General features: G+C 43.6%; 1 protein-coding gene across 1 annotated transcript in view; it reads right to left on the bottom strand.

Moving 5' to 3' along the window:
- SLC13A5 (solute carrier family 13 member 5) overlaps positions 1-26,682 on the bottom strand; it is a 321,734-nt gene that overhangs the window by 63,581 nt on the left and 231,471 nt on the right. The window contains exons 5-6 of the mRNA XM_085649894.1: positions 15,768-15,982; positions 11,115-11,286 (exon numbers count right to left, since the gene is read on the bottom strand). Coding sequence (XP_085506020.1) covers positions 11,115-11,286; positions 15,768-15,982 — 387 coding nt within the window. The remainder of the gene's footprint in view (positions 1-11,114; positions 11,287-15,767; positions 15,983-26,682) is intronic.

The raw sequence follows: 26,682 nt of genomic DNA, 5'->3' as shown, positions 1-26,682 counted from the left end.
TGAGTTGATTGATGAACCTAGGGCTTTTACCGTGGAGAGCCTTGAAAATTATGCAGCCTGTCTTGAAGGTGATCCGATGGGTTATGGGGAGCCAATGGAGGGAGGCCAACAAAGGTTTGGCTGACTTCCTGCGATTGCTCTTGAATATTAATCTGGCCGCTTGATTTTGAACAATCTGCAGGCGTTTAACGATGGTGAGGGGAAGGCCCAGGAAGATAGAGTTGGAGAAATCTAATCGCGAGAGAACCAGTGCGAGTACTACCTGGATGAGAGCAGAATGGGTCAGCAGATGGGCGATTTTTTTAATCTTTCTTAGCTGGAAGAAGCAGGAGGAGATCACTGTTCCGGCCTGAGTTTTCAGTGAGAGGTCGGCACTGAGAGTGAGCCCAAGGCTTTTAGCTGACTGGGAGGGGGATGGGGGAGTGCCCATTGAGGATGGCCAGAAATGGGGGCCCCAGCTGAGTGTACTATTGCTAGGGAGTACCAACTCAGTCTTTCCTGGGTTCAGCTTAAGATGGTTCCGATCCATCCAGCTCTGAATGTGCAGCATGGTCTTTTGAAATTCCTCGACGGAATCTGGGGAGTTGAGGGGGAATACCAGCTGCAGATCATCTGCGTAGTTGTAAATAATGACTTTTCTATTTTTCAGGGAGTACAGAAGGGGTTTAAGATATAAATTAAAAAGGAGGGGAGACAGTGAGGAGCCCTGTGGGACACCGCAGGTGGTTGGGAGTGTGGGGGCTGTGAAGTTCTCCAGCTTTACAGCCTGGGATCTGTCCGTCAAAAAGGACTTAATCCAAGCGAGAGCCGCGCCACTGAGGCCGGCTTGTTCGACACGGTGTAATAGAATAGTATGGTCCACCGTGTCGAACGCGGCCGACAGATCGAGAAGTACGAGGGCTTGGTGAATTCCATTGTCTGCGTTGGTCCTTAGAGTGTTCTGCACGGCGAGGATCACCGCTTCGGTGGAGTGAGCCTGGCGGAATCCCGCTTGGTTGGATTCCAGGTAATCTGATGTTTCGATAAAATTGGATAAGCAGCTGGTTACATAGGCTTCCAGCAGCTTTGCGCCGTAAGGGAGAAGGGATATGGGGCGGTAGTTTGAGAGGTTAGAGGGATCGGCACCAGGTTTCTTGATTAGAGGGACCAGGGTGGCATTTTTAAAAGAATCGGGTACTATTCCTTGTGATAGGGAGGTGTTCAAAATGGGGAGTATGCCCTGAGGGAGTGCGGCATAGACTTCTTTCAGTATATGCGGGGGGCAGGGATCATTAGGTGAGCCCGATTTTACTCGGTTCATTAGTTCCAGTAATTTGGGTGGATCAATGGGGGGGATATCCTGAAGGGTATTAGGATTTCTACTGATGTCCGGGTAGTCTGCCACAGCATGGTTGGTTTGGATGCTGTTTTTTATGATGTCTATCTTCTCCTTGAAGAAATCGTTGAGTCGGTTGCACATCATTTGTGATGCAGGTTGAGAGGGAGAGGTTCTGGAGTCATTGCATAAATCGTTTACGACTCTGAAGATTTCCCGTGATTTGTTTTTAGCGTTGGAGATTTTGTCTGAGAAAAAAGTTGCTTTGGCAGATAGGATGGAGTCTTTATAATTTTTACGGGCTGTCTTGTATGATGCTCTGTCTATGGCGTGGTAGCCATGTCTCCACTTCCTCTCTAGTTGGCGGAGTTCTAGTTTCTGCTTTTTTAAGTCAGAGGAAAACCATCTATGGGCGTCCATACGACGGGCGCGAGAGAACATGGTAAGGGGAGCGTGTTCATTGCATGCAGAGCGGAGCCACTCGGTGTGTGCTTTGTCCATCAGATTGATGTCTGGTCCCTGGGTAGGGATGGAATTGGTCAGGGTAGAGAGGAAATCTTGGAGGTTTAGGGAACTCCATTTCCTGGCTGACCCCCCCAGGGGCGCTTGATTTTTTGGGTGACCCTGAGTGGTGATAGAGAATTGCAATAAGTAGTGGTCAGACCATATGCATGGTAAGGCCGTGGGACAGGAGGTAGAGATGTTGTGAGACCAGATGTGGTCTAGGATATGTCCCTTTTCATGGGTGGGGATCGAGACGTGTTGGAGAAAGTTTAAATTAGAAAGGAGCTCGAAAAGTTCTGTGGCATGAGGTCCAGCTTCCGAGTTATTGTACCAGTAATTGAAATCCCCTATAACCATGACCTTGTCATAGTCGACGACTAGACCTGCTATTTGCTCAGACAAGGAAGCTGGGAAGGAAGATGTAGGTGGTCGGTAGATCAATGCTAGCGCCATGGTGCCTGTATCGGTGTCAGATTTAAAGACTAAGTTTTCCGTATCTGGTAAGTCTAGGGGAGGTAAGATGGTAAACGTATGGTCTTTATGAATAATGGCGGCAACCCCTCCCCCAGCTTTTCCTGGTTTTCTATTTGCTGACAGGATGTAATAATCTGATGGTAAGGCCGTGAGTATATCTGGCACGGAGTCTGTAGTGAGCCATGTCTCCGTGACAAATAGTATGTCAGGACTATCCGACTTCAGGAGCAGAAATATATCTAGTTGGTGTTTAACCAGAGATCTGGTGTTAAGATAGAGACATCGGAGGGTCCGGAGATTGGGTTTAGGGGGGGGTTTATTGGTTTTAGATCTTTGAGGTAAGATAGGGGTCGGTTCTTGTATGTAATGGTGAGAAAGAATATTGCTTGCCTTTAGGCGAGCGTGTGTGGTCGGGTCGAGGGATTGAAGAGCGGGATTATGAAAAGAATGCAAATCGAGGGAGGAATACCTGATGAGTTCTTCATTCTGCCTGGTCCCTGGGCCCGTGCAGGCGCGGACGGGCGCAGACGGGCTTGCCTTAGGCGCGCCTTCGGCGCGCAAACGGCGCTCCCGCTGCGCTCGTCCGCTGCGCTTCCTGCCTAGGCACATGATGAAGGGGAAGGAGGGGGCGTGGCCTCAAGGGGGCATGGCTAGCGAGCACGCCTGCGATAGCGGCCGCTGAATGGCAACAAACAATCAATCACCGCAGCAGCGCTCAATCGGCTGCGTGGTGTAAGGGCGGAATAGAGTGATCAAGTAAGCTTTCAGAGGTTAATTATTCAACAATTTAAAAGCAGTTTGCACAATTTTAAAACAAAATAGCGTACCTCCAGAACCCGGCTTCCGCCTCAGGTCTGGGAATCTAGTTTCTGTTGAGGCTTTGAATGCGGCGCCTTATAACAGGGTTGGGGGCGTGGCCTCAAGGGGGCGTGGCTAGCTAGCACGCCTGCGATGGCGGCCGCTGAATGGCAACAAACAATCAATCACCGCAGCAGCGCTCAATCGGCTGCGTGGTGTGAGGGCGGAATAGAGTGATCAAGTAAGCTTTTAGAGGTTAATTATTCAACAATTTAAAAGCAGTTTGCACAATTTTAAAACAAAATAGCGTACCTCCAGAACCCGGCTTCCGCCTCAGGTCTGGGAATCTAGTTTCACTGTGGCACTGAACAGCAGTGGCACAGTGCCCAAAGCATCTATAACCAGCAAAAACACATGAGGCAACAGCAATAAATGGAAGGGAGACCCACGCCAATGGTGCCAGTTCTAACAGTGTCCCTTCCTGCACAAACACAATCATCCCTGCAACACAGGCACCCTTGCACCGTGGTGCAAGGGTGCCTACATTGTCGAACAGCTGTTGTTTTAGCACCGGCGCAGGAGAAAGTACAGGGGTGCAGAGTATTCCTGTAAATATGGCGCATCCCTGCATTTTCTAAATGATGCAGCTCAGCGCAGGAAAATTGCTTGCGGCACTGCGCTGTGCCATTCCATTGTAAATATTCCCCTAAATCCTCTGGTTCTGTTACACTAATCACTTCTAACATGATTCTTAGAATATTGTGTGCAGTAAGCCCCATAAATGAGAGTGCTCACTCAAGGGTGTAGGTACCATTGGTGCAGCATGTGCTGTGCCTTGGGGCCCAGATCGCTGAGGGGCCCACTGAGCCAATAGCATTCAAAGGAGCATTTTTCATTACTTGCACCAGGGCTTATGGTATCCTTGCTGTGCTACTGCATGTACTGGTGCCACGACCTGTGCAACAGTGTTCCTTCTCCACTTGAACACATCTGGGTGTGAGCTCTAGGTAACAAGTACAATTCCCAGAAGGATACCCATCTTTTACCATGCACAAGCCAATAGGAATGAGTACTGTTCAGTTTGGAATTCGTGACACCTGGTGTTTATAGTGCTTTGAAGCTGAAAGCCTGTGGACTCTATACTAAGCAAAAATAGTGTGGAGGTGAGAAAGTGAAATCAAGGTTTTTTAAGATTACTTGTTCTGACATAACACGTTATGGTCATGGAAAGTTTAATTCTAAGTGCAGTACTCACAGGCGCTACTATAATCCAAGTCAGAGGTCCCATAAGTGCCTTAATGTATATTAAGGTAGACCATTTGTAAGGAAAGCAGTTTATTATAAGATTGTGGTTGTGCGACCTCAAAGTGTAATAAACTCACAAATCCATCTTAGGCCCAGTTATGCTCTTTGTAAAACCTTAGCTCAACCCTGGATAGCAATGGCTTTTAGGAGTCAGGCTTTAAGAAAATAACAAATGCAAAGCAATTTAGAAGTACCATAACAGTTAAATAAGAAAGAATGAATGTTTAGACACTTAAACAAACAAAACCCACTGGAGGGTTACAGTTATGTAAATTATTAAGCACATTGCTTTTAACTCAAACTGCAAACATGCATTGGCAACTACTGTGGTTAGGGGTTACTCCGAAAACGTTTGAAAACTTTTATAAAGCTGTGTTCGGCTACTCGGTCTCACTTTGTGTGACCAACTCCTGCAGGGAGTGAGCCACAGGGTGTAATGGGTCTTGGCAGGACAGTTACCAGGCAGTTAAAGTAGTCTCCAGTGCTGTTCCAGGTTCTGTGGGTGAACCTCCATGCACATCAATAGAGTGGCCCAGATGCAAGGGATACAGGACACTGAATATGCTGAAGGATAGTGAGAATACTTATTGGGTGACGGGGATCTTTCTTGGTCTACTTCCCAGTTCACGGTCATAGTGGGGGAACTTTGGCCACAGGGGTAGCTGTCCCTCAAATTCCAGTTGAAGTCCAGCCAAAACCCAGTTGCCACTGGTCTACTGACCTCCAGTTACAGAAAAAACAGCAGTTCCCTTTAACTGAGTCTAGTGTCCATCTTGGGTGACCAAACTGCAGTCTGAAGTTTCTCCTGGGGACAGGAGTCTTGGGTACAGCTTTGAGTTTCGTGATTAGGCTGTACTTCGGTGGTCAGTGGCTTTCAAGCAAGCAATTGTCGCTACCAACTGCCAAGAAAGACTTCTTCAGCTTTTGTGGCCCTATAGCTGTAACAGGAAGTCAACCTCTCTCTTGAAGTCACTTTTTCTGTCTCGAGCTCAGAGATGGCTTTTCCTTAAGCATGACACCACAGGCACAGTCCTCTCTTTGACAGGCCAGGAGCAGCAGAGTAAGTCCAGTCTTTAGTGGAGCCTCTCTTTGTCAGGTCCAGGCAACAGCAGGGCAGTCCTTCCTCGGTCCTTTCTCCAGTGCAGACGTTAACTGAGGTCTCTGGTGCCTGGGATGCCACTTTTATGCAAGAACTTAACGTCAATAGGTGCAGTGACTACTAGCCAATGTCTACTAGGACCTCTCCATCTCCTGCAAAGTGTGGCATCTAGCTATCCCTAAACACAATATTCTACCCACTCCAAAGATGGCAGAATTCTGACTGTTAGAAAGCAGGCAGAATTCAAATAAATCCACTTCTTTAGGGGTAAAGAAGACAAACTCCAGCCACAGTCTGTTAGCTTCGGCAATTCCAAACAGTCACTGACAACCCGGCTCACCAATCCAACATAAACAACTCCACATTCCAATAGAACCTAACAACCACATAGAATGGGGAGAAATGTGGAAAAAAACCATACAAGAGATATGAAACATCCTAACAAACCACATATTCCCCTCACACAAAGCAAAACCTGATAACATAAATAACAAAGAAAAATACAAAATATACCATAATAATAATTCAGTTGCTATTATTAATTTCAATCCTGTTGAAATTCCATATCCTGATGTCCTCCAACTTCACAGCCCCCTTCAAAACGTTGGTAACATAATAAAGTTTGGGAAAACAAGAAGATTTGCACATCTTCTTAGGTGGTTTCACTTTTACCATGTCCCCAACTGTAATATCACTAGACTTTACAGCTTTGCGGAGTTCATACATTTTTTTCCTTTCTTCCTATATACTAAGCTCTTTTATTTCTCCTTTTCTGACATAATTATCTTCATCTGAATTACTTGCATTGTAAGTAATTACTGAAAGAGGTACACCTTAGCGCACAGCTTGCGTTTTTTAAACAATTAAAATGGAGTGATCCCCATAGTTGTGTTTGAAGTAAACCTGTATTCCACCACCCTACAGTTCACCATCTTGATCCAATCATATGCCACAAATGTAGCAATTTTTACTATTTTTAAAGACTGTGCAGAAGTTAGACTAGCTTTAATATTAGAGAACTCTTGTTGGCATTCCTTCTCTCGATTAAATTAAACACAAACTTAAGTATAAAACGGATTGGGCAATAAAATCCAGTCATGCCCAAAATAACTTGTACTTCCTTTGTTCTGGTAAGATGAGGTAAATCTGTGATGATCCTAACAAGATCTGTTTTGGGTCTGATACCATCTTTTGTGATGACACGACCCAAGTAAGTGATTTTTGGTTGGCAAAACCTGCATTTGTTGAATCTTAATGTAATTGCTTTAAGATCAAAAATCCGTAGCACCTCGCTCACTTGCTCAAGAAGAGACGCAAAGGATTTGGAGAAAATCAACACTTCATCTTGAAAAAACTTCATTCCGGAAACCTCACCCAAAATAGCTGTCATGAGTCATTGGAAAATTGACACGCAGTACAAAAACCAAACAGAATCTTGTTAAAGTGAAATACACTGAAAGGTGTTATGAAAGCAGTTAGGTCCTTGTAGTTCTCACACAATTGGACCTGATGATAAGTTGGAGTTAAATCCAAGATGGTGAAAAACTTTGCATCTCTTAATAGACAGACTATTTCAGATATATTAAGTAAAGGAAACTTATACTCAACAACTTCAGTAATAAAATTTCTATGATCTACACAAAGTATGATCTCACCAGAACTCTTGGTGGCAACCACGATAGGTGCCACCCACTGGGAAGCCTCCACCATTTCAAGTATGCCGTCTTTACATAGCCAATCCAACTCTTTTTAGATAGCATCCCGTAGACTAAACGGTGTGTTTCTGACTTTAGAAACACTGCTTACTGCACCCTCCTTTAGTTTAATGCAAAGAGCATAACCCTTTACACACATAACCTTCTCTGAAAATAAGTTAGGAAATTCTGGTAGAAACATTTCTGGAATGGTATCTATTTTTCTGATCTGCACCTGAAGATCCGCATTAGGATCAAGGTAGATATCCAAATGTTTCTGTTGGTGCCACCTAAAAACAGTGTCCCTTTTAACTGGAACATATATTTTGCCATAAGTCACATTACCGCAAAATTATATTTCTGAGTCAAAATACTCCACCAGATCAATCGGCTTCCCACCACAACTGTACGGATTAACATCTGGCTCGTGCAGATCAACTTAGTACTGAACATAGTCTTTATCTGAAACCAGAGAAAGCCTTGCACCAGAATCCATCATCATTGAAACTGAGATACTGTTAAGAGCAACAATATCAGAGGGATGATCACACTTAGTCTTTGATACACAATTAACATCATTGACAATTTGAAGTACAACATCTGTCTCATCAAAACTCACCTCAAATATGTTTTCTTTATTTACTTGGGACTTGCAGCATTTAGCAAAATGCCCCTTTCCCCACAAATGTTGCATAATACCTTAATGGCGGGCAATCCTTGGAATTCAGCCAAATGATTGGGATTACCACATTTAAAACAAGCTCACTGTTTACACATTGTGCACTTTTCTTTTGTCTTGAAGAAACAGATTGTATAGATGAGATAATGTATGGAAGAGAAAGGTTCTTTGTCTTCACATAACTCTTGTATGTACAACATGGACTGTTCAACCCATTTAGTGATGACCTAAAAATGAAAAACCTTCCTGAAGTATTTTAAGTATGAACTTTACGTCTTTAAAAATAATACCACAAAATAAAAATAAAACGTTTTGTGAGTGAAAATAGATGGTGTATTTGGAGCCTCTACCAGCACCAGTACTTTAATGAAAGGGAATACCTCTTTTTGCACCTACTTTGTTTTTATTATTCCCCTAAGATGGCCGACACTGCCTGCTAGGCTCTGATGTGCTCTTGTGATGCCTGATGACATGAACAAACGCCCACACGCACCACACAAGTATTCTGTCTATCCCTCTCCAGATAGAACACTCACACACACCACAGACACATTCTCTCCTAATAGAACATGAATATTGCACTCTTACCATTAAATAAGGTAACAGTAAAGGCGGTTATTTAGCGCTCTCGTAAGCAGAAGTGTTGTAGGAAGCTTGTATCGAAAGCAAAATGTTGCTTTGAAATTATTTCAAAATGTCAACTCCTAGATTAAAGTAGTATCTTACTGGAGTGTCTATTTCCTGTTTGAAACCCCCTACTAAGTAATAGCAACAATAACCCATCCCCTACTCAAATCCAATTGTGGATGAGGGAGGCCTTTGTTTGGGAAGTCTGGTGCACTACTCGTACCATTAAAACCTTGTCACACCGTATGTGACTTTGACACTCTGCTTAGAATGCAGGGAAGTGGTTTAAAGGACTTAATTTGAACTTAAGCACGTGTTCCCAGGCTGGCAACGGAATTTGTGGACCGGTACTTAATTGAGGTGCTGCATTCATGGCTGCACTGTCTGTGAATTTGCCAGACGAGTTTTAGTTTTGCATTAACCACCCACTGCTGCTGAGGCAGTACTACAGATGTAAAATTTGTGACGTTTTAAACAAAGGCATTGCAACCACAGTGAGTAAAACTAGTAGCACATAGTCCCCTACAACCTCAAGCAGAAAGGCCCACTGGCTGGCCTACCGTTGACTGATTTGGGCCAGGGTGGTGATTTTCTTTCAGAGTCCCTCTGCTCGAACCACCAGTGTGGTGAAGCGCCTAAGCTCATCTCTTACTAGCATGGGTCACATTAAGATTTAGAACACCAGCAAAAACAAACGGAAACTGTTAAATGTAGCTTTAGTAGGTAAATGAACAACCCACGCATTTTATTTATTCATTGAATTATTGCGTTTGTAGTTTATTTTTTCCGTGAAAAATGCTGTAGTGCAAATAACAGAATTAGAAGGGCAACTGTATTGGACACCCTGCTCAAACCAAACGCGGCTACGAACACTCAATAAATCCATCTCTGCCCATTGCAGATGTGTAGTGTCTGTATATACGTATTGCTGCACAAACCTGGTTGGGGGCTAATAAAGCACATGGTATAACAATAGGGAAGCCATGCTTGCTGGGTGCTGCCAGCAACAGGCCATGCTTGCGGTGGCAGTCCTCTCACGCTTGGACAATCTCTCACCCTGCCTCCGTCTGGAATGTATTTATTGAGAAGAGTGCAGTCTGCGCGGACTGTGAGAAATGGCGGGTGAGGGGTGTTAGGATCGCTCCCAAAACATGAATGGAACAAGGTCTCGCTTTGTGTTCCTCCCAACTGTACCGTCCTGTGGAGACGCCGAGACAGCAGAGACAGACTTGCATATTTACATATCGGGAGTTCTGCGGGGTCAGAGAGAGGAGGGGGAGGTGTTGGGGACTCTGCACAGACAGACAGCAACCACCCTAGCTGCCGGGAGAATCGCTTGCTTGTTTATCCGCAGTCAGAAAGACTAGTTAATATGCACGTTTATTAATAGAAGGGGGCTCTTGTGGGTCGTCTGTAACTTTGAAATGTCCAGCCGAGGCTCTAGTATGGGTGGAGGGCTGCCAGTGACCCTCCTGGTAGGGCCCTTTGGGCAGTCCTGCATACTACAGAACCTGTTACACACGTATAGGGGTGGGAAAGGGGGGTTCGGGTACCTGTGGGCTGTCCTGCAAAGCCTCTTCCAGAAGCAGTCTGTCCACGGCCGGCATATTGGACTGGAGTTCCAGATGCTGTGGAATAATTCACCCCCGTCGCTCCTCCAGCTCCACTGACACAAATTGTTTGGACGCTGCTCTGATCGCTCTCTAGTCTGCAGCAGAGAGCTGCCGAGACTCACTTTTCCTGTTTAACCAGCCCTTCCATAAAAGTCTGCTCGCACTGACATCACACAGTATTCGGTTACTTATGAGTACTTGTTCCTTTCATACCTGCCAGCTACGTCTATGTTAGTCGGATACTTCACTAAGCGAACAAACAACAAGCACGGTCCCGAAAGTGAAAGAGGACTGCGCTGCCGCCGGAGCATGGGTATCTCTTGTGTTTATGGGGCCATGTGTTTCTAATTAGAAGCACATGGCCCCATAAAGATAAGAAAGTGCTTTGCGACAGCAGCAAAGCAGGCGACCCAGTCGGCTCGGAGGCGAAAGGGCATCAACCAAAAACCCTCATTTCCAATGGCAGGCCACCGTTTAGCATAAACGGTGAAGCCAGCCAATGGAAATGAGGGGCAGGGTTTCAACTCCTCAGTCACAATAAATCTCGTTGAGGCGTGCAGCGCTTTGCACTGCAAAGCCATGCGAGACCTAACGAGGCGAGCTGCGCTTTGCTCTGCAACGCCACGCGAGACCTAAAAAGATAGTGAGTTGCAAAATACTCCAGGAAAAAGCTAAAACAAGAAAGAAGGGAGGCCTAGGGGTGCTAAGCAGTCGAGAGATTGCAAATGAGAATGACAATGAAAACATCTATTTTTATGCTGTGGGATGATTGTGAGCCTACTGAATTGTAAACAAAACAATCTTGAAGCACAGCGCATGCTCTGTGTAGGCAAAACCTAGTAACTACCGGGAATTAAGAAGCATTTCCATCCACCACAGTTTAATGGACATAAAATGGGCTCAAAGGCCGGGCTGTGGCGTTGCTGATGAAGAACGTGGTCACAGATGGTTTTTGACCATGAACACAATATGAATTACATTATGAAATGACAGCGGAATGACTTACGAGTTCATCTGGCCTTTCAGCACGAGGTTGGGCCCAGTTCCGGTCAGCGTGGCCGTGCCGCCAATGCTCGCCGCGTAGCACACGCACAGTGCCATGCCTTTGCGGATACGCTTCTTCTGGGCACTATCGTCCATCACTTTAGGGCTCTCCGGAACATGTCCATTCCCTATGACTGCAAAGAAATGAAACCTTAGACATCGCCGTATTGATTATTCATGAACAAAAGCGGCCTAATCGATGAATCAGGAGCAATGACCTGAGAAGGCATGTGGCCACTTTTCATGTGAACAGATATCTTCCCCCTGCTTGTAAGGAGCCATTATTTTGTTTTGAGTACAAAGACAGGGCTAGTCTCATGCAATGTCATTTACGAAACTGCTGCTTATTGAAAACCACTAATGGTGTTTACCTTTCCTTCCCTTGTAAGCAAAGTGAGGGAACTTTATAATGTGCCCCAACAACTAGCAAACTTCCGAGGGTGGGGGTGCAGGCATAGTGGGACCGGGGACTAGGGGGGTCAGAAAGCAGGGACCCAAATGCTTTCTAACATACAAGAAAATTTAAATACTTGCAAATTATCATTACAAATATTTCAAAACGTATCAGCAGCAAGAAATCTTTAACTAAAGTACAGATTTTGGGGAAATTCTGAGGTGTGATGGAAGCAAATATTGTATTTAATACGGTCAAAACAGCCCAAGACACTTTACTAAAGTAATGCAGAAACAATAAAAATGCACTGATACTTGATTTCAGCTTATTGTTGTTTGTGCATTACATAGGTTTAACAGTAAAGCTGCATGACTGTTGGTAAGATAGCGGCCATTTCAAGCGGTCCATTCAATGGAATGCTTGCTTCATGTCACAGGCAGTACTCTCCGGCACACATTACTAGGGTAAGGAGAGACTGGCAAACCGTACTCTGTACACATTACTCGGCTAACGAGAGACTGGTAAACCATATTCTGTACACATTACTAGGCGAACAAGAGACTGGTAAACCGTACTCTGTACACATTACTAGGCGAACAAGAGACTGGTAAACCGTACTCTGTACACATTACTAGGCTAACGAGAGACGGGTAAACCATATTCTGTACACATTACTAGGCGAACAAGAGACTGGTAAACCGTACTCTGTACACATTACTAGGCTAACGAGAGACTGGTAAACCATATTCTGTACACATTACTAGGCGAACAAGAGACTGGTAAACCGTACTCTGTACACATTACTCGGCTAACGAGAGACTGGTAAGCCATACTCTCTACACATTACTAGGCTAACAAGAGACTGGCAATCTGTACACATTACTAGCCTAAGAAGAAACTGGTAAACCGTACTCTGTACACATTACTAGTCTAACGAGAGACTGATAAACGGTACTATGTGCACATTACTAGGCAAACAAGAGACTGGTACACCGGAGTCTGTATGCAACGAGAGGCTGGGAAACCTTACTCTGTATACCTTAATAGGCTCTAGGCTAAGGAGAGACTGGTAAACCATACTCTGTACACATTACTGAGTTAAGGAGAGACTGGTAAACCGTACTCTGAACACATTACTGGGCTGAGGAGAGACTGGGAAACCATACTCTTTATACATTACTAGGGTAACGAGAGCCTGATAAACCATACTCTGTACATGCTACTAGGCTAATAAGAGATGGCTAACGAGAGACTGGCAAACCGTACTCTGTACATATTACTAGGCTAAGGAGAGGCTGGGAAACCGTACTCTGTACACTTTACTGGGCTAAGGAGAGACTGGTAAACCGTACTCTGCACACATTACTGGGCTAACGAGAGACTGGCAAACCGTACTCTGTAAACATTACTGGGCTAAGGAGAGACTGGTAAACTGTACTCTGTACATGCTACTAGGCTAATAAGAGATGGCAAGCCATACTCTGTACACATTACTTGGCTAACGAAAGACTGCCAAACCGTACTCTGTACATTTTACTAGGCTAAGGAGAGACTGGCATACCGTACTCTGTAGACATTAGTGGGTTAAGGAGAGACTGGTAAACAGTACTCTGTACACATTACTGGGCTAAGGAGAGACTGGTAACCTGTACTCTGTACACTTTACTGGGCTAAGGAAAGACTGGTAAACCGTACTCTGCACACATTATTAGGCTAACGAGAGACTGGCAAACCGTACTCTGTACACATAACTGGGCTGAGGAGAGACTGGGAAACTGTACTCTGTATACATTACTAGGGTAACGAGAGTCTGATAAACCGTACTCTGTACACTTTACTGGGCTAAGGAGAGACTGGTAAACCATACTCTATAAACATTACTGGGCTAAGGAGAGACTGGTAAGCTGTACTCTTTACACTTTACTCAGCTAAGGAGAGACTGGGAAACCGTACTCTGTATACATTACTTGGCTAAAGGGAGACTGGTAGACATTACTGGGCTAAGGAGAGGCTGGCAAACCGTACTCTTTATAAATTACTAGACTAAGAAGAGGCTGGTAAACCGTACTCTAAACACGTTACTAGGCTAATGAGAGACTGGTATACATTACTGGGCTAAGGAGAGACTGGCAAACCGTACTCTGTACATATTACTAGGCTAACGAGAGCCTGGTAAACCGTACTCTAAACACGTTACTAGGCTAATGAGAGACTGGAAAACCGTATTCTGCACATGTTACTAGGCTAAGGACAGACTGTAAAACTGTAGTCTGTACGCATTACTAGGCTAACGAGAGACTGGCAAACCGTACTCTGCACACATTATCAGACTGGCACTGTTGGCACTTTTGAGAAATAAATTGATGGTTGTATTTTGCTGGGATCATATATCCCAAGAGTAACCTGGCTATGTATATCTTATGTGAATACTGTCTGAGTAATGAGTTATATTTCTGATACATGCGTGGTTCAATTCCCTTTGGCTTATGGCCTCTTGAAGAAGAGCAGACTGCTCGAAATCTATTGGGTCATTGTCTGAAAACACAATCTAAAATTATTTAATTTTGGAAACAATGATGACCGGAAAACGATTACAAAAAATAAAATATGCAAAAACATCTTATGTGAATGATAGATTATTAAATTCATTACTTGGAAAAAACAAACTTTAATTGGCGTGCATGCAAAGAAGGAAACATGTTAAAGGATCTTTTTTATACTGGAAGGGTCCACTTCAAGTGCAAAAACTAATATTTACAGAATGCACACACCATTGCACTGTGGCACAACCGTGAGTGGATGTTGAGGCATGGAAGCAGAAACAGAGGTAGACAGGGACATATCTTACTTGCTGCGCTGCGTCAATCTGGGCCTGAGGATCCGAGTGCAAGTTCCCTAATTTTACCCTGTTAAATTGACCCCTTGTAAATAATGATAATGAGTGTACCAGTAACTACAGAAGTGGGGGAGAGGAGTTAACAGGGAAAGCAAGCTAAATCCCAAACAGGAATCCTAGGCTGGAAATTACTGGGTGCATGATTAATCCTGGACCTTGTAACTGTGTTGGGACAAGTAACAGGATTTACTGCCCCGTCTAAATTATCTTAATGCTCTCCATGCCATCATAAGCTGTTTTATGGTTTGCCACCCTTGTATTATGAATTTAAGGAAAGTGCAGTATGATATATAATGATAGCGGTGGGAAGGATAATAAATTAAAGACGTATACATGTGTTCTTATTGAGAGCATGTGTCCTGAAATATTTAATAGAGTTATATCAAGGTAATTTTCTTGTTTGTCCTCTAAAGCAAATGTAAGAAGGTAAGGATTAATGTCTTGCAAAAGCAAAACTAATGTTTCCTCTCAAAATCTATTTATTTCAGAAATAATTCAGTACATAGGACTATTTAGCCCATCAAAGTGGGAAAGGAACAGTTCCCCTCTGTTTACTTGTTTGATACTGTACCTATATTTAATGTAAAATAATGTGAGAAACACAAGTTGGCACAATTTTGCTTAAAATATATTAAAATTAATATTAAAATATTAAAATTAAAATATATTCTAAATATATTTCCTTGCAATAGAGTTGTTTTAATTTGACGTGGTCTCTATAAAAAAAACTATCAGCATTAATAAAGAATATTGAAAGGCCAAGTTAACTTTATTTTGTGACCTCTCTATAATCATGGTGAAAAACAATATTAGGATCTCTGAGAATATTTCAAAGTACTTTGATATTTTTGATACTTTGATATTTTGTCCTGTAATAGGTAGATACTCACTCTTTGTCACTGTAATCCCTGTAACCAATGAACATGTATGTGGTCAGAATTGGAAACCATTAAGATTGTTCTTGATGATCAGTGGTTCTATAGCTGTGAGGGTATCCATGTGCCCTGTAGCCTCTGTAGGGACAGCCCTGGGGGCTGACTTAAAAAGCCAGACCTTCAGCTTCTTGCAAAAGACAAGAAGAGAGGAGGAGGCTCTGATGTGTTGAGGGAAGCCGTTCCCGGCTTTAGAGCCAGATCCAAGAGCATGGATTCCCCAGTGTACTTTCCAGGTGGAGGCAATGGCCCTGGTGTCATCTACTGGTCACATCGTATAACGAGTTGGTGATCTCTTCAGATTAACACAGTTTCTCATATTCTAGTCCCCTACTTCCCACTTGTGTCAAACTCTACAAAGGATCTATGAAGGTTTCAAGCGCCACCTCTTACCTTGCACAGATGCTAGGTCCATGGCATTCTTCTCCTCCAGCTCTATCCCTGGATTCACCTGGCCCTCCAGCTGCTCGGGGTGGCCCAGATTCTGCTCTGTGTTGCTGAGTTGCTCCATGACCGCCTGGACGATGGGGATCATCATGGCGGTGGTGGCCGTGTTGCTTATCCACATAGAGAGGAAGGCAGTGACTCCCATGAACCCCAGCATCAGTCTAGCAAAGAAAAGACCAGGTGTTGATATAAGGAAGATAATCTTATATTTTACTTCCTTCTTTTTCGAGATGATTAAGACACATTCGTGAATAAAGAGCCTACTTATTCTGCATGTGTGATTTGTTGCAATACAGGTTCACAGTATTTATTATGATGTCATCAATGATGTCATCAGAGATTTCATCAATGATGTAATTTTCGCATGATGTGAATTACGTAATATGTTAAGGTCATAAAGAATGAATGACTGGGTTCAAGTTATAGTTAGTGTACTAAATCACAATTGACAAATTTCTGAGGTGTTTAGATTTTGTTTTATGTCAAGACCTGCACTTTGACTGTGATTTTTCAGAGGTTTTTAAACAGGTATTATGTTGTTATGGACAAACATAACAATAACTTCACTTTAACCTCTGGCTTTGTCACTGATTTTCTGTTTAAAAAAAAAACAAAATTTTTAACTGAAGAGTTCTTTGCACTTGAACCTATGTTTAAATGTACACATTTCCCCTGTTACTGATAGGGAATAGAAGCATTCTCTGTAGAAACCTTTTGTAGACAATTTAACCATTACAGGTTGTGGCATGTAGTCACATCCTGTTTTATGAAAAGTCCCTATATCCTAACAATAACAGGGACTGTGAAGCAGACACTGTTCTCAATCATACATCAACAGATAATCTGCACTGTGTGCTTCCTACGACTGTTCCCAGTAGAGGTAGCCTGTAGGACTTTGCAGGCCAAGCCCTCAGCATCAATATCAACAGGCTGTCAATGGAGGGTGAGATGTGTGGTGTGATCTCTGGCTAGTTCTTTCCAAATTAATCCTTCATGAGCATGCACAGTGGATGGTCTTCGGTTGTCAGCAGTGGCGATAAGACCAGTGGTCTCTAAGCTGTACAATAAATGGACGGGGTGCTGGCCAGGCCCTGTGCCCCACCCTCCATGATCGTTTGACAGCTATTGCTCATGGCCTTCGGCCATGTGCAGCAGGGCCATCTCTGGTCCGAGAAGGGCCTGGGTTTATTGTGTATAAGTTAGCGTGGTGATCAGTGGCGTAACAAAATTTTAGGGGGCCCCCCTGCAAGGTGCACAGAGGACTCCCCTGCTCCGCATTTTATCATAAGCTCTCGGACCAAAATTCCGTGCTTAGGGGACCCCTGCATCTCGGGGTCCCCCCTGCACTGCAGGGATTGCGGAGGCCTGTGTTACGCCACTGGTGGTGGCAATTACCTTTGCCTGTGTGTAATGGTTCCCTCCTATCTAGGAAGCTTGCTCAGGCCTTCTCCTAACAGATGATTGGTGGTATCATGGTCAGTCAGGGAAGCTTAACCTGGACGGGGTCTAACAGGTGGATGGTAGGGTGGAGGTGATTGCTTTTGCCCGTGTGCAGCCATCCCCAAACAGTCTGGGAACCTTTCCTTAGTGGGAGTCTCCTGTGTAGGCCTTAGTTTGGTGGTATGAAGAGCTGGGGTCCTCTAGTCTGGGAAGCTTGCACTGATGAGGTTCTGCTAGGGGGACAGTTTCCGGGCGTTAACCGCCTTTGTCCATAAGTAGTTAAAGTTCTCTTCAACCAGTGAAGCTCGTCCATATGTTGGTGTAGGGGCTTGATGGTACTGCCTTTGCAATTTTGCAACCGGGCCATTCAGTCCATTCAGCTTGTCCTGGGAATGGTGTACCTAAAGTACGGTGGATCTTAATGGTTCCGTCTTTGGTGGCTTTGCTGCCAGGTACTCCAGTCTGTGAAGTTTTCCCTGATGTTGGTGTTTCTGGGTAGTAGAAGTAGGAGCTCGACAGTGCTGCCTTTTGGCGTCTTCACAGGTGGATCTATCAGTCTGTGAAGCTTTCTCCGGATTGGTGTTCCTGGGTAGGGGGTAGCTTAGCAGTTCTATGTTTTGGCAGCTTCTCAGCCGGGCAAACCGTCTGTAAAACTTGCTGTGTCCTTGCTGTTGCAGGGTTTGGGGGCCTGGAGGTTCTGCCTTTTGGCAGCTTTCCAGCCCAGCCTTTCAGTCTGAGAAGCTCACTCTGGCATTGTTGTTTCAGGGTGGTGTGGCTGGAGCTTGCGGTTCTGCCCTTTTGATGGCTTTACAGCCAGACCCATCAGCCTGTCAAGCTTGCTCTGGTCTTGGTGTTCCAGAGTAGAGGGTTGGAGCTTGGCAGCTTGGCAGCTGAGCGCATTGTGGTTCCATCTTAGGACAACTTTGCTGTCAGGGCCTTCAGTTTGTGAAGCTAGCTCTAGCCCCAGTGTTCCGGACTAGGTGAGTGCTTGGCAGTTCCACCTTTTGGCGGTATCACGCCGGGCTCTTCAATCCTTGAAGCTTCCCCTGGCACTGCAGTACTGGCCAGGCAATACTACCCCACTGTATCAGGGCCCCTTGAGTCCATGAAACTTTCCTCAATGCCACAGTGCCTGGTCCGCAGTATTAGCCCCTTCCCAGATTGGACCCTTGAGTGCGTAATGCTTTCACCTACCAGGTAGATGATACTAACCCCTCCACAGCAGGGCTTCTTGAGTTTGTGAAGCTTGCACCCAGCGGTGGTGTACTGGGTGGGTGGAATTAGATGCTCCACGGCTGGGCCCTTGAATTCATGGACCTTGCGCCAAGTGGTTCTGTACCGGGTGCGCAGTACTAGCGCCTGTGCAGCCAGGCCCTTTGAGCTTGTGAAGTTTGCACCCAGTAGTAGTGTACTGTGTGGGCAGTACTAGACCCTCCACAGCTGGGCCCCTTGAGTCTGTGAGCCTTGTACCCAATGTTTTTGAACAGGGTGGCAGTACTAGCCCCTGTACATCTGGGCCCCTTGAGTTAGTTAAGCTTACTCCTGCGATAATGTATTCATTTTGCAGTACTAGCCCCTTCATACTAGAGCCCTTTGAGTCCATGAAGGTTGCACCCACTTGTGAGAGGAAGTAGCGCCTCCACACACCAGACCCCTTGAATCAGTGAAGCTTACATCAGGTGGAGGTGTACAGGGCAGGAGGTAGTATCCCCTCCTCAGATGGGCTTATTGAGTCCGTGAAGCTTGCACCTGGTAGTGTGGTGAAATGGGCAGGAGTTACTAGCTCCTCCACAGCCAACCACACCGCCTATAGCCTGTGCAATGAATTTTTGGGGTCGGAGGTGGAGGAGTTCATGCATCCCAAATGGGTTCCTCAAATCCATACTGCATCTTGCGGAGATCTGTGAATCTAGGCACTTGATCCACATATCCCACAATAAAAATTAGGAGTTTTATACGGAGGTGGCTCCTCCACTAGAAGCGTCACCCAATGCTTTCTCGCGGTAATAACTATCCTTTTATGTTTCCGCTTTTCGCACTTTGAGAAACCAGAAGGGTTTGGTTGTGGGTGGGCGGTGCTGCTCTGCGAGTAGGGATGAGTGGTGTGCCCACTCCTGAGGGCGCAATGACTATTTGGTTGGCCCTTTGGGGCCGCCCAAACCAGTCATGCGCACTCGGCCCTTTCTCCATGCAGGCTGCAATGTAGCATACATAGAGAAAATGGCATCCCCGCAATCACAACGCTGACATTGCAGCATTGTGATTGGCTTAGGGGAGGGGAGGGGAGCTGCCTGCTTCCTGTTCCTGTTCCTGTTCTGCCGAGAAAACACGGGACCCGGCCTGCGGACAGGTAAGCTTTTTTGTTAATTATTAAATTACCCCCCTCCTCTTCCCCGCACGACCCTCCCCCCACCCCCAACCCACGATTAATGCCGGCCGCGACTGGTTTTATACATTTGGAAATGTCTTTTAAGACCCCCCCTTAATGTGGCTAGGAATCAGGGTATGCTCACCCTGATTACTTTTGTGTCCTTTAAGCTTTTATTCCAGGACTGGGGCACACCAGTCCTGTAATGGCTGCCACAACATTTTCCATGTTGTGGCATCCAATCAGATCTCAAAATGGCCCTTGTTCAGTCAACTAAAACAAAAATTTAAATCTGAGGAGGAGGAGGTGCCTTGGAGGGGGCAGGGCCTGATGCCGAGACGTACCTAAGAGGCACATTAGCCCCCACCCACAAAACACCTCCTCCAAAGAAAAAGCTTGCTGAGGCTGGTGCTGATGAACCTTGTACCCAATGAAGAATGTGCATACAAACATGAGGTATAGGTGATACTTACCATTTTATCTATGTGCAAAGAAGAGAGGTGCATCAATCAGTATAAGCTCTAATTAATTTAAGAACTAATGGGCTCGATTCCATCTGTTAATTCATGGGAAGTTTTATTTAAGGTGACGGGTGCGTTTATATGCTATGTGTAGAAGATAGAGAAACTATTCTCATTTAGTTTTGATTACAATTCAATTACAGTTTGATTAGGACTTAATTCATATTTGTATGTCAGCCGATAAGGGGGTTTCCTATCCTAAAGTGTCATATGCATTTGAGTTTTTAAAGGTAATCAATGAGATAGAGTGTTCTCAGGTCCTTTCAATTACAGTCAAGTACTCGTCCAATAAACTCCAATTAATGTGTGTAATTTTAACATTTCCCATGATAAAGGTGATCTATGTAACAGTGTATTTAATCCTGATAAAAATAAGTGAACGCTCTTCTCTTGTAGTTCAATTCATTAAAACGTATATTCATCAAATCCTATACCATGCGATAGTTAGAATTTCAACAAATACATCTTTTAAAAAAAGGATGGGGGCCTTTACTCCAATTTTATCAAGTCATGTTGGAACTTTCCTAACCCATTGCATTGTAAGATATTTCATATCAGTTTCCAGTACATTTTTAAACTTTGTCAAATTAATAAAGGGCAGATAGAACAGCATAGCATTATTCGATTTGTAGTTTGTCCCTTTTAAAAAATTCTTTTATTTTTGGTGTACAGCTGAGGTTGCCAGAGACATACTTTTCATCAAGGTAATGTGAATTGCCATCCCTGAGGTTTTTTTCTTAGGTTGAATGTGCCCATATGGGTTTTCAGTGCTGATTGCCAAGATGAGTTGAGATTGTGTTCGTCTTAGGTTCTTTTTGCTTCACAATTTCTATGCCAAAATATTTTAACTGTTGGTTATCACTTAAGTGGAAGTCATGAAAATGTTTGCCCATCGGATAGGTGAAATCTTTATTCTTGATTGCCCGCAGGTGTTGTAAAATTCTCAATTTCAATTTATTGATTGTGCTTCCCACATATTTTTTCTTTCAGGGACATTCTATTATATACACCTTATACTTTGATTCGCATGTGATGTGATCTTGTATACGTTCAATTTTCCCATTTTGGAGTCTGTATGTACTTGAGTTTTGGCCATGTTCGCAGGCTCTACATTTTGAGCATTTCCAGAAGCCCGTAGTATTTAGCCAAGAAAGTGTATTTGGTTGTTTTATTTCCAAATGACTTTGTGTTAGGATATCTACCAAGGAGGCTGTTTTCCTATAGGTGATGCTTGGATGTGAAGACAGCGTTCTCTTTAAGGTTACATCTAGCATTAGTACCTTCCAGTTCCTCTGTATGATTTCTCTTAGCTCTTTGTTTTGGATGTTGAAATCGATGATAAGCCGTGTTGTTGCATCTTCTTTATTATTTTCCTGTGGACGTTCTCTGTGTGGTGTTAAAAGATCTCTTCTCGTTTTCAATTTCACTTTTGTTCTTACAGTTTCAATGACTTCTATAAGATAACCTCTTTCAAGGAAGCGATTGCTCGTTTAATCTAGTTGGATTTCCATAGCAGAGACTTCAGAGCAGTTTCTTTTTGCTCTGAGCATCTCTCCGTAAGGTATGCTCCATTTTAAATTTTGTGGATGTCTGCTATTAGCGTGCAAGATGCTGTTGCACAAGGATGGTTTACTGTGTATCTTGGTGTATAGCCTTTGATTTTTGATGAAAACTTCCACATCCAAGATGACATTTGTTTCACTGATTGTGGATATGAATGATAAGTTGTAGTCGTTATTGTTCAGTGATTCAATGAAGCTCCCGTGGTCTATGTGATTTCCCTCCCATATTACGAAGAGGTCATCGATAAATCTTGTCCAGAGTTTGTTATTAGAATTATCTTGAGTCCTCAGAACTTCAGCCTCCCATACTGCCGTAAGCAGGCTAGCATAAGTGGGCGCAAAAGATGTCCCCATTGCGGTTCCCTGTCTTTGTCTGAAGAGGTCACCCTTGAAAAGAAATATGTTGTGATGTAAACAGTATGTGACATCTCTAATAGCATCTCTGAGTGTTCCAGGTAATGTATAGATCTTGTTTGTAAAAAGTGTTTGACAGCTGTTATTCCATCAGTGTGGAGGATTGAGGTGTATAAAGACGTTACATCTATTGTTGCCATGATGAGACCTTTTTTCCATGGGATTTTCTGAATCTTATTGAGGAAGTCCATCGTATCTCTCAGGTAAGATGGTAAAGATGTGACATAATTCATTAGAAAGATATCAATGAAGCAAGATGTTGTTTCGAGAAGAGAGCAGAAGGAGCTTACTATTGGTCTTCCCGGTAGGTTGGGGATTGACTTATGCACCTTTGGTAGTTGTTTCGCAAATTGTTGCGATAATAGGATGGTCAACTTTCAGATACATGTATTCTTCAAAGTCAATTAGTCCATGATCTTTCCATTCCTGTAACATAAGATGGTACTCTCGAGTCCAGGCCTCCATTGGGTTCTCTTTTAGTTTTTCATAGTGATCCTCATTCCCCAGTTGTCTGTTAGCTTCATCTATATAGTGGTTGAGATTTTGAACCACGATATTTCCGCCTTTTGTCTGAGGCTTTAATGATAATCTGAGGATCATCTTTTAGTTCTTTTCGGGCTCTGTGCTCTTCCGGTGTTAAATTCCATGATTTTTTGTTTTTATTATTTTTGGTTTGAGAGTTATTCAGTATTATTTGAATGATGTCCTCTACCATAATTTCATGGAATTAGTCAATTTTGTTACCCGGTGAGAGTTGTGAGCAGAAGGTTTATTGTGTTCTTAGCCCACCATTTCCTCCTCTCCATGTGACAATGCCCATATTCTGGCAATATTCTTTGTCCAATTCCAGAGGTTGTTCCAATTCTACAGGTCTGGGTTCCTGGCCCTCCCCTGGCCCTCCCCTAATGAGGTTAGTGTCCTTAGGGTGGGTATGTCCTTCTGACTTAGAGGTGATATGTCCGTGCTGGCCATCGTTGTTTACGTTGGGTTCTATGGTTTATTTTCAAAATATTTGTTGAGTTTAATTTTTCGGCAGAATTTGTACAGGTCAATGCGGAAGTTTGATATGTTGAAGTCCTTGTTGGGGCAGAAGGTTAGCCCTTTATTTAGCAGTTGTATCTGATCTGGACTTAAGGTTTTATTGGAGATGTTAATCACTAAGTCCTTCTTGATTAGATTTTTCTTTAGCTTTGCTTTTTCTTTCCTCTTCCTTATTTTGGTCTTTACTTCGTTTTCTGCTTCTTATGGTTGTACTTTGCTTTCTCCTCTCCCCTATGTTGTTCCTCTTCCTCTTTGCTCTGTTATAATCTGGACTAGTCGCATCTTCCTGAAAAGATCCAGACTTGATGTGTTTGATACCTCATCTGCCAAGCTTATGTCTGAACTATCAACAGTTCCTATTGTTTCGCTGCCAGCGCATTTGTCCATCACTGCTCTGTTCCTGTACATTCCGTCCTACTTTTTTCGACATCTGTTTCATGTTTGTTTATTTTCTTCTCCATTGTTTCAATTAGTTCTTTGTTTTCATCATTTGTGGGATATTTATCTAATTCTTCCTCCATTTCTTTGATTTTGGCAGTCATTTTCTCCAGTCTCCTTTCTGCGTGTATGATCAAAGTTCTGATTAGTTTAAAGGAAAAATCATTTGTGTCAGAGTGCCATTGTTTTATCAGGTCCATGTCCAGATCATTCGGAGTAGGCATTATTAAGATTCTCAGTCCTCTCTGTACTCTTTTGAACTCAATGTATTTCTCCAGAGTGGCCTTCTCTCACCATTTATTTACTTCCAAAATGCGGTTTTGTTGTAATTCCCCGATCACACATGATTGTCCTCTTTTTTCCTTCTCCGTGGGTTTCCTTTGTATTAAAGCTGATTGAAGGTGCTGTGTCGTCGTCGTTTAGTAATTTGCTTACTCGTTAGGCTCTATTCCTGCTTCTTTCTGTCATCTTTATAAATATATATATAACGAGGCTGCACAGCAACACGTTTCAGCTTACGCCTTGATCAAGCTGAAAGGCGTCGCTGTGCAGCCTGAATAAACTTGTTGCTGCAACTAACCGATGTGTCCATGATAATACTGGGAATGAGAAGCTATTTGATTAATATATTACAGGGTTTCCGGTACCCTGAACGCGGCCCGCCCAAGTGACAGCCTCTACCCCGATCGGACTCTTTTTGGTACAGAAGGCATGGAGACTGGAAGATCCATAACCTTGCTGCCCTTAATTTGTGGGTGACATTGATTGTAGCAGGTAAAGAACAGATTTCAGACCCTGGATTTAAGTAGCTGGGTATTGGCTGCGAGTTGCTTGTTCACACCACAGTGCCCATTTCCTTGGGCCACATGTGACCTTTGTTATCAGTATCCTGACAATATAGAGTCTACTTAAGAGTCTCTTTTATACCAGACATCCAGCACCTCAAACACTGTCTACCCCTCATCCAGACCTGAATGTTCAGCTTCTAGTTAATCTAACCAAGACAGCATTCCTGCTTTACATCAAGAATAAGCAAGCAAGAAATAGTACAAACCTGGCATAATGACATGAAACTTGATGGCTTTGAACCCCAACTTTCACTAAATGTCAAGTCACATAGATTCACTCTGGACACCAGCATCATCCTCAAGGAACTCATTTGGAAGAGATCAAAGTTGGTCGGGCCAGCTATCTGTTCTAAAGAAAGTGAAACCATTTCTTCAAAATAGCAACTTTAGAACTGCTGCTTGGGTCCTTGACTCTGGTACATCTGGATGGAGGTTACGTCCTGATCCATAGCCTCCAGGTCCACACATAGGCCCACTTCAGGGCATGCTACTCAGCACTTCTTATCCAGGGCTTGTACAAATATGATTACAACAGTCCCATCTCAATAGCACTCATTTGGCTACCCTTGATGGCCTGCATCATCTGTAAAGCCAGCTGTATCATTTACAAAGCCATTATGACCATCACTGCCCTTGTCATGCAGATCAGCTCTCCTTCTGTTGCAACCCTCAGCAGCCAGGACAACATCAGACTAGAGAGTAAGAAATGTAAAGAAGTAAAAACAAGGTAGCAAGTCTTTTTCATCTATGTACCTAGGATCTGGAGTAACATCCCCGTACCCATCAGGACCAGTCCAGGGCTGCTCACACTTAGGAAGGAGCTGAAGATGCACCTAATTAAAGTGCACTACATCCCAAAGCAGAAACAGCATGCTTCTGCATCCAGAGGCAAGCTACCTCTTTGATCACTCATTGACTCTATGGTTGCCTCTGGCTCTGTGCAATGCTCCACTTCCTTTTGCCTAGGTTTGAGTTCTATGAATATCAAATACATAAGTATACAGTTGATAGAGCGTCACAAGATTCTGAAATTTGTAGGGGTGCATCATATTCACTGTTAGCCAGCACCCGCATATTAATCAATGTATGTTTAGAAGTGTCATAGAAATGTATTGATGTAATCGTTTAACCTAGAGATGATTAGAAATGTAATAATGCTTTGTGAGGATTAACGTTGCAAGTTATTGCGAATGTATTCAACAAATGAATAATCATTAGTTTCCGTACAATGCAATGTATTAGGCTAAACGTGTGCCATGTTAAAGTTTTACGCGTAGGTTGCTTATCCACGTACATGAATAGTGAACTAATGCTTAGAGTGTGGTTTAATAGAGTGTTTAATGTGTAAAGGCCTGATCACATATATGCTAAAGAGAAGGCCTGTTCGTTCCTTATGTTAGCTAATGTTGTAGGCCGAAAATTATTCCCTTGGTAAAGGCTTTGGGTTGCAGAGAAATGTAAAATCCTAAAGATGTGAAATGGTTTCTCTCGTTCCCATGTTTCTGTTGCAGGTGCAAGGACATTTAGCTCCTTAGAGAGAATAGATCTTTGTTTTAGCAGTTAGGATGCTGTGAGAAGCCAACAGGGGAGTGCATTGGAACGCAAGATAGATACATTTGCTGCGCAAGGTGCCTGGGACCCAAGGTCAAGCTAACTGTCGTTGGATGCAAGACAACTTTGTGGAAAACTACTGAGAGAAGACCTAGTCGAAGAGGTGTGCCGAAGGGCGTGTTCTATGATTTTGGGGTTTTGTTTTAGGGACAGTGTCCCGTGGGTTGAGCAGATGAGGTTTAGATGGGAAGCTAGAAGGAGCATCTTAGAACGAGCTCTGACTAAGTGAAGGTACTTCTTAAAGGAGTCTTCACTTCTGACACGTTTTTCTTGATTCTCTTGCCTGGGATGGGAATGCTAAGTAGGGATGTCACCTTAGAGGTAGAGTAGGGACAGATTAATGTTTTCTTCTTTTTGACTAATGATTCCCAATTTAGATATTGGCCTTACAATCGCCTTTTTGATGATTTTAGAATCTTGAATTCTTTTCGTTCTAGTCGGATGAGAATCTTACGTAGGCTTGCATTTGTATTAGTGCCCATTTACCTTTTACACCTTGTTTTGAGGTGTTTGTATGTTCAGTTATTTTTGGTTGTAATAAAATCTTATGAATTTTAGATCCGGAGTCAGTGATCCTTTCCAAATTAAGTCCAATTGTGGTAGATATATTTTGATAAT

This window comes from Triturus cristatus, chromosome 3_2, assembly GCF_964204655.1.
Source record: "Triturus cristatus chromosome 3_2, aTriCri1.1, whole genome shotgun sequence".
Taxonomy (NCBI): domain Eukaryota; kingdom Metazoa; phylum Chordata; class Amphibia; order Caudata; family Salamandridae; genus Triturus; species Triturus cristatus.
Note: the sequence above shows the minus strand (reverse complement) of the source record. Positions and strands in the feature narration are given on the sequence as shown.